The sequence below is a fragment of the Leuresthes tenuis genome, unplaced genomic scaffold, assembly GCF_036924035.1.
Source record: "Leuresthes tenuis unplaced genomic scaffold, fLeuTen1.0.hap1 SCAF_22, whole genome shotgun sequence".
Lineage (NCBI taxonomy): Eukaryota > Metazoa > Chordata > Actinopteri > Atheriniformes > Atherinopsidae > Leuresthes > Leuresthes tenuis.
Genome location: NW_027325376.1, coordinates 8,276,790 through 8,291,940, shown reverse-complemented (window position 1 = coordinate 8,291,940; position 15,151 = coordinate 8,276,790). Strand labels below are relative to the sequence as shown.

General features: G+C 39.2%; 1 protein-coding gene across 1 annotated transcript in view; it reads left to right on the top strand.

Moving 5' to 3' along the window:
* The window catches only part of LOC140281484 (phospholipid-transporting ATPase ABCA1-like), a 152,340-nt gene that overhangs the window by 44,918 nt on the left and 92,271 nt on the right, over nt 1-15,151 (top strand). Inside the window, exons 16-22 of the mRNA XM_072375916.1 lie at nt 3,876-4,097; nt 7,431-7,635; nt 7,974-8,090; nt 8,653-8,824; nt 10,301-10,432; nt 11,071-11,210; nt 11,873-12,010. Of these exons, the coding sequence (XP_072232017.1) occupies nt 3,876-4,097; nt 7,431-7,635; nt 7,974-8,090; nt 8,653-8,824; nt 10,301-10,432; nt 11,071-11,210; nt 11,873-12,010 (1,126 nt within the window). The remainder of the gene's footprint in view (nt 1-3,875; nt 4,098-7,430; nt 7,636-7,973; nt 8,091-8,652; nt 8,825-10,300; nt 10,433-11,070; nt 11,211-11,872; nt 12,011-15,151) is intronic.

The following is a 15,151-nucleotide window of genomic DNA, read 5'->3' as shown; positions in this document are numbered from 1 at the left end:
AAGCATACAGTATGAAGGTAATGTATGCAGCTCTTGTTCAGCTACACAGATGAAACACTGTGTGGTTGCCTGAAATAGCAGTATTGTTAGATTTTTTTTACTCCATTTTAATGTGTTTAAGAGAATAATTGTATCCCTAATTTGTATGCAAATTGCGTATGAAAGTTATTTGAATCCTAATTCTTCGTAAGAAGAAATTAGCACTCGTAACAAAAACGGCTCCAGCTCATCAAATGCAGCACGGCCGACAGGATACGGGGCTGAAAAAATGCAACCGACCAAGTCGTGCTCACACAGGTCATTCAGAGCAGAGAACTGTTTATGCTTTGTGTTTTGGTACTCCTGCTGTTGGAAATCAAAACTGATTAATAAGCACAGAATCAGGTCATTATCTGCAATTCTCCGAATCAGCCTTATCAGGCTAATTAATTAGGCATGAAACTCAAACTGCAGCTGTAATTTCTTTTATGTCCTGTAATCGGAGGATGTAATTTCAATGACTTCTCTTTGCGTAATTTGAGAAGTGAATGCTTGATGATGTATATTTTCGTGATTGAACTGAAAATTAATTGTCTTTTGCCATTGTAACGCAGTATACTACTTGACATCATGTTACCTCTAATTTGCTTGGTAATAACCTCAAGTGGGAGAGTGCATAAGAAAGACCTCATGTTGACTGAGAGGCCGCGGTGTGCGGGATTAAATACTTTTTGCGGGCCTGAAATGAATATTTCCTATACTGCACTGCTGTAATACATACATTGCCAAGACTGACTGGAACATACAAGTGGATAGAGAAGCACAACTGTTTTTGCTGTTACATATTTAGCAAGAAAGAAAAATTACAGAGAAAAAAATCCCATAGGCCCTCTCTCCATTTATATTGACTAGATGTATTTATGAAGATATTCTGTATAGTATGCTGAAAGGTGAACTTTATGAATATGAACTTTAACAGATGCCATGTGCACATAATACAGTCTTACACCAGAAATCCTCCACATCACAAAAATGAGGAGTTTCACGAGAAAGGCTCAAAAATCGTGAAAATCACAGCTCTTACTGGGCAGAAAAAACAAGTCTCTGTATTGCATGACTTGAAACTGTCACACGTGTGATATTACACAACTATTCAATGTTCAGAACTTTAATGAGAGGTTAGGAGGAGGTGAGAGGTTGAATTGCACCATTAACTCCAGTCTATGTCCCATCTGAACCAAGACTGTCAACAACACTTTTCAACTTTGCCACTGGTTAGGGTTTGGCTTAAAAACATATGGTACGGTATCATCTTTGCATCATGTCACCTTTAGAAAACAGGGAGTGAATATTGTTACCATCTTGTAATTTCTGTGCCTTTATAGTGACATTTCTATTACATTTTGGAAACATGGAAAAACATACTTGTACATTTTACTGTTGCTTGGTGCAGTATATGTATTAAATGTTTCTACTTAAGTTAATGTCTTTACGTGTTTAAATAGTTTAAATAGTTCTTGTTTTATTTATCTGTAAAGTTAATGGTTTGGTGACATATAGTGACCCTGCCTATCTAATGGATTGACTTTTTGCTTAAGGAACAAGCAGTAGCCAACCAAAATAAATCTTTGGTGACAAATAGCATAGCAGCATTATTATTGGTCACCGTTAGGCAGAGCACATCCTTTAACAACTCCTTGTTTTGCAGGCATACTTAATGAAATAGAAATTATGGTTATTGTAGATTGGGCTAATCAATTTCTGCAGTTTAATTGGAAAATGTGGCTGGTAAATAAAAAGTGATATTTGAACAGCTGGGTGAAATGTAATTTCCCATCAGCCTAATGTGTTTGCACGCCATCAACAGTTCGTAAACATTAATAACAATAAATTGAGTTAGTCGAGTGCCTAAGAGGAGCAGGCAAGCCGCATGTGCATTCAGATCACAGGCCTATTCTAAATGATAATTTCACAGCCATTTTTTGTACATTAATAATAATGGCAAATCAAATGGTGATTATCATAAGGCTGGATCTGGATTATGTCTGACAACAACCAGTTTTGTCATCTGCACCTGAGTACTGTGTCATTTTACACTTGTTTTCTCTTCCATCATGACATATAGAATAACAAAGATAATGCATTTACCGTTTGGCATCTATGCAGATTTATTAACACTGTTCCCACAGATGGCTCCCACATCAAGTCGTCTTGACAGAATACTATTACTAAACTATTCCAAGCACTATGCTCTTGTTTTAACATCATGGAACCACCTTTGAAATATTTGCTCTTGTAACTTAACATTTAGCAAATGTATCGATTAAGTTGTTTAATCAGAGTTCAGTTTCTAACTTCAAGATGAACACAGATGGAAATACCAGTATTATGATCCAACAAGCAGTAAACCTGGGACAGTTTTTTTGTCCTTACATGTTCAGTCTAGACAGACAAAATGCTACATGTGACCCCTCTACTGGCAAAACTAACAAGAGCCTGTAATGGAAACCTTGACACCTTGATTGCATGCTGTATCGGAAGCAGAACATTCGATGCAAGCTTCAAAGACAAAACGTGTGAAAGGGAACTTTCTGTGACATTTGTGTGATAGACTGTCGCCTGACCGCCCCCCTGACACACACACACACACAGGTCTAACAACTTATGAGTCTCTTGCACTGACCTTTCCATACAACACTTCTTAGAATCTGAGGCCCACTATCACTAGACGTACTTTCCCCCAAGAAGTGCTTTTTTTTTTGTTCAGTTCTTCTTTCATCATTAATGAAACTGAAAGTCTGAACATAAAATCAATGAAAAAAATGAATTACTTCACTACATAGAGGTTTGACAAATATTACACGTGAAACATTGCCAAACAATCCTTTTTGTTTCCGCTAACTGATGAGCTCACTTCAACCTCTCATAACAGTTATGTAATTTTGATTTTTTTTTTCTGATCTTATTCTAATACCGGAAGAAACAAAATAATGGAGATGCATTCACATGTGACATATTTGCAAAGGCTTATCAACAAACAAATATTTCTGATCACGTATCCAGATACAGATCAGATGTTAGCAACAGGTGTCAATGAGGTCATCGTCTTTTCTGGTCTGGCTCTTCCACCTTTCAGGTTCCTCCGCACGCTGGCAAGCTCTCTCCCCTTGTACATGACTTTAGCCTGGATCTACTCAGTGGCCATGATTGTTAAGGGCATTGTCGCTGAAAAAGAAGCTAGGCTGAAGGAGACTGTGAGGATCATGGGCCTGAAAAACTCCATCTATTGGCTGAGCTGGGCCGTGTCCAGTGTGTTGCCACTGGCTGTCAGCGCTGTCCTGCTTACTCTTATACTCAAGGTGATTTGATAATGATTTAGCAGTGGCTCAAAAAGGACCCAACACAACTTTTGGAGAGTTTTAGCTTCATGAAATCATAAGAACTCAGTTTGAAATAACAAAGAACTTAGGCCTTTGAACTTTACAAAATAGAATAATTTACGACACAAGTTGCTCTCTGAAATTAGTGGAGGGTCCTTTGTCAGGCAGGTAGAGTAAAAGAGTGGCCAGTTTAAGGACTGCAAGTTAATATAGATGAATATCAGTCCATGATAGAATGTGTAACTATGTAATATGTTTTAACCACTAACATATTTTACTCTACCTGGCCTAACATCGCCATACAAATGCACAAAACCGAGTTGGTCTGAACCTTTCAGTTTTCATCTGATCCCCAGGCTAACTCCGTCGTGTGTCTTTAAAAAAAGAATAAAATCAGCCACGATAATCACATTCTCTGAATCTCCCTTTTTGACCTCCTCCACCTTAAAAAACGTGTTTTTTTTGTTTTTTTTTAATTAACTTTGTCTTTTTCCTTCCTTTATTCTTCGCACACAGTACGGCAAAATCCTGCAATACAGTGACCCCTCTGTAGTCTTCGTCTTCCTGCTGGTTTTTTGCCTGGCCACCATCTCTCAGTGCTTCTTCATTAGCGTCTTCTTCTCCAAGGCTAACTTAGCAGCAGCATGTGGTGGCCTCATCTACTTTCTCCTCTACCTGCCACACACCCTCTGCTATGCCTGGAGGGACGTCATGGGTTTTGGGGCCAAGGTTGCTGTGGTAAGTCCATCTTTAGCTCTGACATGGTTTTTCATGTTTCCCCCTGTTGCTACAATATGCGAGTGCCGACTTTTAATCTCAGTTATATTCCAAGGTTGTGTTTTTTTCCACTTTAATAACACTTTGTCCGTCACAGCTTTCTGCTCCTTATCCATTACATGTTCCATCTAAATCTAAACAGGCACCAGACTGATGTCTTGGGTGCTTATTATGGAAGGAAGTGAGTTCAGCTCTAATCTGTTTAAGATTTGTTATTGCCTGTGCAAGCCGCCAGATAATAACATGTGAGGTGTGACCCTTACAAATGAATTAAGGGGTTCCACTGACTTTAAAATGACAAGATCGCTGGTTGGAATTGTTTTTAGGGTATTGAATGTGAAGAACTTTATTAAAACTCAAGTGAGAACACAGTACAAGATATGCGCCCCGTGGAAGTTTTTCGAATTTCTCGTAATCTCTAAGGGATAAAGATAAATAGTGTACCACTGCTCAACTTTCATTGTTGCCTTCCTGTGTGACCTTTATAGTGCTGCTGGTATCATTTGTCCTCACGCTGTCTCTTGCTGACAAAAGCACACCAAATCTTGAATCTTCATTGTTGGTGTGTGCAGGAATTTTAATCAGGTCTGTTTTCTTTTATCTCAACTTCAACAACGTGGTGTCAGGTGTGTGTGTGTGTGTGTGACCATTCTCATGGTACCTTGCCACTATTTCAATTTGGAATACTACCTTCCACTGGTTGCTGACAGAAGTCACTCCTGTGTTCAGCTTTCATCTTCACACACTTGTTTTTGCTGAAAAGCTACGCCAGAATATCATCTGGAATTGCATGCCTTTGAGTTGCCCCTCCAAAATAGTTCCTCTCTCGGGAAAACTTTTCAGGCAGTTGACTTTTACTGACTGCATGCTGGTTCAGTTGGCATTTCACATATAAAACACAGTAAAAAACCTTATTTAATCTCTCCACAAAGTGCCATTGCGAGGCCCTCCCCATGGCGCTGAGATTTTTCTCTCCTGCTCAAGCTAGATGGATAGCCCTCTAGCCCTCTAATTAGCATGAGCAATGTTCCTCTGACCAAACCACTATTCAGTTCATCCCTACACTTTATCAGAGACGAGTGTGTCTCTGTGCTTTTTCTCTCTTGCTCCCAGCCTGGATGAAACCACGCCGTGCCAAGGCATACAGATCCTCCCCCACGCTGTCCTTGATAATGAAATTTTTAATCAGAACAGAATTTCAAAAGATTACCTAAATTTATAAGGACAGTTTTTGACTGCATGCCACGGGAGCTAGAGGCAGAGTACTGTGGGTTTCTCTAAAAACTTGGAACACTTTTGACTGGACTATGATTTTTTTTCCCCACTTTTTTTTCTTTTAATGAAAGAGAAACAAGAGAGCGTTCACAGTCCTTTTGTGCTAGAAAACCAGAGGTTTTCAATTAACCAGTCAAATCTAAAAAAAATTCCAATTCCCCCAAAAATGATATAGAGCCTGTCAGGTTCTCCTTTGGGTAAATCAGTTAATTGATCTGGGCTTCTACAACATCTAGCAGCAGTTATGTGACTCCTCTGACATTCATTAGAATATACAGGAGACTCGATGGCCTCCTTTAGGGCTTCAACTAAAGGTTATTTTTATTATCAATTACAGGGAGTAGGGGTTATTTTAGCATTTATTCAGTAGCAGGTAGTGCAGAAGCAGAGGCGGAGTGAGCCGAAAGAGAAATGACATACAACAAAATCTGTGTCTGCTTTAACCATCCAGCTGTAACACTGCCTGCTGATATTTTCCCAAATGGCTGTGTAATTTGCTGGAGATGATGTCATCAGCTTGCTTTTTATGTGTGACAAACAGCTCAAAGCTCAAATATATTCAAACTGCTCATTCTTATATTTGACAAGATAAAACAAGGCAATGTTTAGTATTTCTCTGTGAAAATATGCCATTAGTTGACAGTTTTCAGTCAGTTTATTAATGGCTCGATTATTGCAGCTCTTGACTCTTCTTTTTGTTTTGTTTTTCAAGATATTAGTGTAAGGTTGGGTGTTCCAGTTTTCAGAGCAAACATCTTGACACGAATTGCTCTCTGCTGTGATCCTTGCCTGTCATTCTAGCTGTACTTGTCAAAAATATCCTGGATAAAAAGAGCAGCAACCTTGGTTACTCTTCCTCTTAACAATGTTTTTTGTCCACGGCCAATTGAATGATGTCTGAATCCACGGTTTGACATGTGTTCAATAGTAGAGGCTTGTTTTGTCTGCCTCCCAACGCATGCCCTTTTCTCAACAGCCAAAGGATTGGCTCCTGTTGTTTTGTCCGTTGTTCATACAGAGGTCAAGGATGGGCGCCCACTGGCCCTACTGTCAACCCTCATCTAGTGACTGATTGGCAGTTGAGGACAGCAGAGGAAGTTGCCAGCAGTCTCCGCAGCCAGGCTAGGGGTTTGGCGTCGCTGCAGACCTTCTCTGTGTGGTTGTGTAACATCGGTTATTCATGATGATTCGTCTCCCAAGCTTCAGCAAACACTTCTGTTGGAGTATAAATGCTGTGAGCAAATGAGGTGTGATGAAACAGCTGGCAGGCAACATGGTGATGCGGAATGAGAGGCCATGGCAGATGATGTCTCGTGGGCAAAGCATCATTTGCAGCTTCCTACTGTAGGCGGATCCAACAAATCTTTGTTTGCAGCAGATGCATTCCAGTGTACAGCTAATCTGCGAGGTGACGGTATCTCATGACATCACCTCAATTTTGTAATTACTGCTGAGCTATTTTTACAGATTAGATGGAAGTATAAGAAAATGATCTTTGAGGCCATCGGGTTCAAAAGTTGTTTCTGTCAACTGAGTTTCTGTCATGAATTAGATGAGACTGATACAGTTCTCATTATTATAAATGCAATATCTGTCTTAAGCCAACAACTTGGCTCATAAAAAAGGCCACATTTGGCACCACAGCTGGTCTGGCTCTGCACAAGGGCAAGAGAATCGAGTGCAGCAGCCCCAGTAAAGCCCTCTTAATAATATGTTATCTCTCAATTTCATTCAGAAACTAATGTGCAAAACTGGAATGTACTGTTTTATGGTGTTTGTTTGAGCCAGCTGTCTTGGCTGGGACGACTCGTCAGGCAAACATTCAAGAGTCCAGATCCAGTCTTAGCTGTTTCTCTGCCATTCCAGTCTTTGCGATATGCTAACACAACCAGCTGCCCACTCCAACTGCATCTTTAGCATGCAGACAGAGAAAGTGGTCTGAGCTTTTTTTGCAGAGAGGATTTATGAACTACTCTTTTTATACTTAATGTATGTACTTTGCACATCCTTCATTCCCAGAGTTTGTTGTCATGTGTGGCCTTCGGTTATGGCTGTGAGAATCTTTCCAAGTATGAGGAGCAAGGCTTTGGTATTCAGTGGCACAACATTGGCACGAGCCCAGAAGAGGGCGAACGCTACACCTTTATCCTGTCCATCATCATGATGCTGGTCGATGCTACCTTGTATTGGATATTCACCTGGTACATAGAAAACGTCTTTCCAGGTACTAATTTCAAGCAGATTCATTAGAATCATAATATTACTTCAATATCATGTAACTTTGTTGTCCCAAGAATGTTTTCAGTGATGCTGCGTTTTAAATAATGTAAAGGTATTGATTGAGAGAGATGCTAAAATAGCATTGTGATTTAAAACTCTTGCATATATCCGTGGCAAATGTTTCTATTCAAACCATACAGTTTCTGTACTTTTCTCATGCTCCCTTTTAAAAGATCATAGGATTTGTGACAGGGAGGAGAGAAGACTATACTGTGAAGTACTGTATTCCCTTGAAGAAGCCAGTATGAAAATGTGAATGATATTCTCTGCAATTGATTACAGGTCAATATGGAATTCCCAAGCCGTGGTACTTCCCTTTCACTTCATCTTATTGGTGTGGGACATCATCGGTGACTGAAGATAACCCCGCTTTGCTAAAAGATTCCGGTGTACTTGACGGTAAATTGCGATTCAATCTCAAGTTCTCACCTTCTCTGTGTAACTTCCCAACCAGTTATTATGCATTTGTTAGATTTCCAACAACTTGTTTACGTTCTTGAGGGAGCACAGCTCTCATCAGAGGTGTAAGTGAATTGAGAAGGGTCGCAAACAAACATTAGCACCTTATTTGTCACATCTGGCGATAATAGAGCTTGGTGCTTTGGGGGGAAAAGGTGTTTCAACTCAGGAACTTGATAAAAAGAGAGTTTTCCAAATTAACACCCTGGGTAATGAACTGTGGTTTGTTATTTTTGTCTTTCAGGACTGTTTCCATTAATATATGAATTATTTATCATAATTAGTATTTGGTGTGGTATGATTTTGCATAGATCTAAAATATTCTAAAAAGACCTGCTTTAGTGAAATAATAATTGTTGTAAACATGATTTTTACTGTCAACAGTTCTATTATGCTGAAGTTTAATGTGATCATTTTGTACTGGTGTGTATGAATTATGGCTTGGCTCTTCAGAATGTATTAATCTGTGTCTGTTTCACTGCTAATAAATCTTTTTCTGAAGAATATCTGGAGAAACCACCACCTGATATGAAAGCGGGGGTCTCAATTCGCAATCTTGTCAAAGTCTACAAGACTGGGAAGAAGCTTGCCGTGGACGGATTGAGTGTGGACTTCTTCGAGAATCAGATCACATCCTTTCTAGGCCACAATGGAGCAGGCAAAACAACCACAATGTAAGCTATATTCTCCATTTGTCCCATGTATTGACATTTACCAGCTCAGTGTTTATGTACTTTTGCAGGGTCTGGCTATCCAAAATTGTGCACCCTGTCGACTGTACTGTAGCTGCATTAATTTTGTGGTCACTGCTTTCAAAGAGTGACATCTTCTGAGAGGACATTTATCAGACAGAGTCAGCTGCTGTGCTGATAGTGGGAGTTATCTAATTGCTGCTTGAAAAATTGGTAAAAGGTTGGTGGGGGTTTAGGATGACAGCAAATAAATGAAACCCAGTGGCCCAGAAAGTATAAGCGACAGAGCGAGCAAGCCATGCAAGACTAAGGGCTGTGGGGAAGACATCCACTCTGAGCAGCTGGAACGAAACATAACCGAGCACAGTAAGAAAGGGGCAGAGAAAAGACTCTGTCACACACCTACAGCTATGTGTTGATGCATTTCCAGAGCACAATACCTCCCTATCTGTGAGATGTAGTGTAACAACTGAAGTTGTTTATGAGTTCACAGAAAAAATAAGTCTGTGTTCAGGGAGGAATTAAACTATTTTTATCAGGGTTTCAGCTCTTCCCACGTGTATTACTGCAAAATCTGTTCATTTGCAACCAAGTCTGTTGCAATAAAGACAACATTACAAATAACCAGATATCAAGCTGATTTAATTATGTAGTAAAATTACTATTATTATATTTTATGATTGTTTTCAGTGCATGAAACACATGGAAGAAAATAGTTGATTTAGTCGATAGAAGGGACAGTGGCAGAAGTAGCACATGGAGCTCTGCCTTCTCGTTGTGCAGAGATGTCATTATTTGTCCCTTTCTCTGTGAATAAAGCGATGAAGCTTTGAAAAACACCCAGTTTTGGTGTCCTGCTGCGTTTCTGCAGAAGCTACAGTAATTACAGCGGTCATCTCTTGACAAATACTCAGTACAGTGAGACAGAAGTGCAAAATACACTGGCAAAACAAACACAAACTTAAATATTTCAGCTAACCCAACTCAAAGGAAAAGGCTAAATGTAAGGAACATGCCTCAGAAACACAAAAACTGATAGCAAATCTCAACATTGAAACAAACGTTTTAACATCACAACATTCAAACAGAAACAACAATAGATTTTTCCTCCTTTTTTTCACCTCTGGGCCACCGTAAGTTGGCAACTTTTATGGCATACATAGAAGGTAGATATGAGTGCTGTGATGTCAAATATGTACTCAACACCTTTGAGTGTGGAAAAGTTTAGCATTTTGCTATGGAACTTATGTAGGGACCCTGTGTATTAGCACAATGGTGTTGCTGCATTCAGAGCAGCTTCTATAGCTATAATCCAACAAACGACCCAGGTTGTTGTCATATCTTTTTTAAAATCATTTTTCAGTAATTTTCTCAATGATAAAGATAAAGGCAGCTGTCAATTATTTTGATATCTGTTGGGTAATTCTTCCTTTTTTCCCCCCTTTTTTTTCCTTGCAGGTCAATTCTGACAGGACTGTTCCCACCTACATCAGGAACTGCCCTCATCAACGGATATGATATTCGTACTGACATTGACAACATCCGGAAGTACTTGGGAATGTGTCCACAGCATAATGTCTTATTCAATGAGTGAGTGAATTTCTAAGAATTAAGAAGCCAGAGGAATGGGGGGGGTCATATCACCGGATTTTAATCTTATACATAATTAGGGCTCAGTATTGGCTTCTCAGCAACACACCTTTATTCCTTCCACTTTTTTCCTCTTAAAAATGAAATCATCTTTATTCACCCACTCCGCTAGATTCTCCAAATAGCGCCATTCCACATCATTATTCTTTTCTTTTTTCTTTTATTTCGCCTCTATTTCTCTTTCTCCACATACCGATTACCTGAAATTTGACTTGAGTCTTACATCATAATTACATCTGAGTATCTGCAAATTACTTCCATTTATATCCATTCCAGACAGTGAATGCATCTATTTTCAGTAGGGTTAAAATATTCATGCAAACACAGAGGTTGGCGTTACGACATGTGAAATCCTCAGCTTTGAACCATTTCAGACATTCGGATATAATTAAAGACTGCACTTTTGTTCAGGGGAGCTTAATTATGATGGTCATGGATAGTCTTGATAGAATTATTAAACATTACACTTTGGGTATCTCAAACACTTGGAAAGGATTAAATGTTTTCCTTTTTGATTTCTCTCATGCCACCTGAATTTTTCGTCAAACTGGTTTTAGATATTGTTTCCACCTTTGTAGGCTGACTGTGGAGGAGCACATTTACTTCTACGCCCGCCTGAAAGGACGCAGCCGCAGCGAAGTTAAGTCTGAGACGGACCAGATTATTCAAGATGTTGGTTTGCCACACAAGAGGAAGGAACTTGCAAAGAACTTGTCAGGTGAGTGTGTGTATGTTGACATATTGAAGATCTCTTTGGGCCTGATTGACATTAGGCATTTTGTTGTTAATGTTCGCATGAGTTTGAGGTTTTACGACATGAAAGAAAGAAATATTATCTGTAGATTATCCTCGGTGTTCAGGTTATGCTTTTCCTCCACCATCATGTGCATGCAGCTGTCTCAAACATTCACTGCACCTGTGTGTCACAGGTTGTAATTCATTGTCTGGGGGGCATAAGCAAGTCCTACTTGATAAATGTCCCTAGTCACGGATTGCTTGTGAGCAAAATCACTGAAATATGACTTTCAAGGTTGATCTATGCTGACATTTCCACTACATTAGCACTACATTGGATGCATTTTGAAGAGCTTGCATAGAGAGTGGAGACTGGAATTATGGTAGGAAGGTGTATCTACGTCCCGGCCATCAATCATTTCACAGTTTGCAGAAGGCAATAAAACATGGAAAAAAAAAAACGTCTTGACATATTTATTCCATAATCACTTCCTGATATTGTGCACATATTAACCTGATGCTGACAAGTAGATTTTTAGGATTTCACAAAGACTAAAGACAGATCTGTCTATTAGCCAACACAAAGATGTCAGTTGCACTTTGTATAATCACAACATATCTATTGTTCTCTGTTCTGTGTTGCAGGTGGCATGCAGAGGAAGCTGTCTGTAGCTATAGCATTTGTCGGTGGTTCAAAAATCGTCATCTTAGATGAACCTACAGCAGGAGTGGACCCCTATGCCCGCAGGGGTATCTGGGAACTGCTATTAAAGTACAAACAAGGTATGGGTTCAGTGTTAAAATCCTTGGCTCCACGGAAGGCTTTGAAGCCCTTTGTATTTGTAGAATTGACTTGAGTGTTCAGAGCATGTTTGATCTGCTTCAAACTGAGAAACTTTCCAAACCTGATCCAGGCTCAAGGTAAACTTTTAACTGGCAAGGCTGACATGTATCAAATAAGAGAACTTTTAACACAATGAAATCACAATGACATCCAGAGCAGGCTTTGCATTTTGCTTCTACTCTTGCTGTAAGTGACACTCAATTGTTGATGGGAGTTAATGTGAACTGTACATAAACAAATCGAAATGCAAGCGGAGACAAGTAGCTTTTACTGACGGAGTCCCTAATTGTAGGCCAAATTAGTTGCCCTGTCACTCTCTACCCTTGTATAAATGTTGTGGTTGCCAAAATGGCTTTAAGCAGGACATGCACATTATAGTAGCACATTTTCACAACAGATGTCTAAATGTTTAATGTGCACTATGTGACATTCTGCCCTCACTGTGTCATTAGTGCTCTCTTCTCTCTAATCAAGTCTTTTCACTTCAATTGGGAGCTGCAGATAACTCTGTTATAATGAGAACCCCCACATTCTGGCTGGTGGAATGACTCCAGTCTTTTGAGCCGCAGTCTTACTAAGGATTGTCATTAAGCAAAGAAAAAAAAAGAAAAAACTGCAGGCAGTCTATTTGTATGAAAAAAGCTGAAGGCTGAACTTGGACTTAATACAGCAGTTCCTCACAGCTAATTAAATGTGCTGGTTTTCACACAGACAGGTTGACCGCACACCCCCAAGTGGGTGTAGTTTTGATTAAACTGAGTAGGAGCTTATTTGTTTGGTGGCACTTCACAAGCTGCCTTAAAATTGCTCAACTTCCATTGTAGCAGGAACATAGTGTGCATTATGTTGCATTATGTTGCTGCTGACAGTAATTCCTCAGTGCATGTTAAAGAAGGCTCAACATTGTCTTTCTCGTCATGATTAGTGGGTCTTACTAAAAATACTAAAATGACATGTTGTTGTTTGATTTTTGCCTCTGCTGTCGTATCTTATTGTAAAATTACAGTAGGAGGTCAAGTATAAAATTGTAAATTATGATATATTTTTTTATTTCTTCATTTCTTTATCACCCATTGCAGGCAGATTGCTGTCAGATTCCCACACACTCATTTTTTTAATATGTAAGAGCCCTCAAGGATGACATTAGTATAATGGATGCTACACATTTAGCCTTGTGCCTTCAGCATTGTGTGGTTTTGCTGTGCTTTGCATTATCTTATGTCACTTGATTTATTGATTGGAATTGATAACTTTTCCAGTCTTCGAGCATTTCCCGGAGCACTGACATACATGGCTCTTCAAAATGTTTTATTCATCCTTCCTTAGTCCTTTACAACCACATAAATATGGAATTTTTACATGTATGAACAAGACTGACTGAATTTTTTCATTCTGGCTACTTGCATCAGCAGCTATGTAGGCATTTGAAATGGAAATATTACGGTAAGGATTCTGAATTGGTGTTATTGTTAAAATGATAAAAATGCATTCACTAAAGATATATTTACACTCATGTGAATATAATCTGTTGTATAGTTTTTGTTAGTGATGAAATGTGTTTTTTAAAGATTGATAAATACCTTTTGAGAGAAATGTATGCAATGAGACTGGCTTGGAAAAAATATGTGTATATGTGTATATATATATATATATATATTTTATTTTTTTTTGTATGGATGCCTCATAAGTATTTTGTATCATTGTACCTTCAGCAAATAGTCATAAACTTTTCACAACAACCACACGTCAGACTTTTCAACTGTGCAAGTAAACTGACCACGTCCGAGCGTTATTTTTAAACATTTTCCTCAAATTTTCCAGTGAACACAAGGCCATCTGTTTGTTATAACTCAGTTGACAGGTCATAAATGATGTCAGGATAATTTAGAAATGTATTGATTTGAATTGATTGCCACTAACAGCAGTTAATGCAGTTTGGTGCAATAATTCATCGTACTGCTGATGTTCATAATATCTGTCTAGCCTTTCTCATCCACTGTGAAATCCATTTCTATCAACTTGATTTAGAGGGAATGGAGCTAAATAGCAGAACCCAGTTTTCTGGCTCCACTTTGCTGTACGCATTGCGAGTACTTGCAATTTACCTGAACACACCCAACTCCATTTGATATATTACTTTGTGCTGTAATGCGCCACAACACACTATAAATCAGAATACCTATGTGGGCCATGTGCAGTCCAAACACATTTATTTTTTCTTCCAACTCACAGTTGATTCAGTGCTTTTTGAAGTTATTTTTCCATACAACTTCAAGAAAATCATCTCAAGTTTGATCACCCCATGCAAAATGAGCTTGTGCAGTCAAACTAAACCTCAAGCAATCTCCTCAACCCTCCCCCTTTAAAGGCATAACGTTTTCCCCCTGTATGTTAAATTGACTGAGTTGTGGGCATTCATACGACCTGAGCGTTTCATTTGAGTTCATAAAGAGAAGGATCCACACTTCCTAGGCTTAGCATAAGGCAGCAATACTTAACTGAGACGGGATGGATTTAGCAGCTCAGCTGGTTGCAGGGCATACGTGTGGAAAGGGGAGAGAGAGGAAATAGTTGGTCAAGCAAAATGGCTGTATCCGGCCGCTGTTAATGACCTCTGAGTGTGTCCTTGTCCCTTGGATAATGTGACCTTTGAGGATACAGATTTAACTCTGTGCAAAAACAGCCACGCTCAGCACAGCACCTGACCCTTTGCAGTATAGACACCCACAAATGCAGGGAAGAAAGGGCTAAAACTCATGCTTGCACATAATTTGGTGCGCTATCTTGCAGATGTAGAGATAGACAGAGGTACTACAGGAAAAAGCAGCACCGACTGCCACAAGCATGGGTGGAAAATACCTCTGTGATTAACCTTTATTTAGTCTCGTAGCTTTTCTATCTGAAGATAGTAATTATTCACTTGAGAAAACATAGTCTTTTTAAAGTTACTGACTCCTCAGCACGTTTCTGTCAGTGTAAGAGAGAGGTAACAGGTTAAATGCTTTCTAGTTATGAAAGGATCAAACATCCCCAATCCACTGCTTTCATGCAGACTGCAGAGACATGACCATGCTGTGACT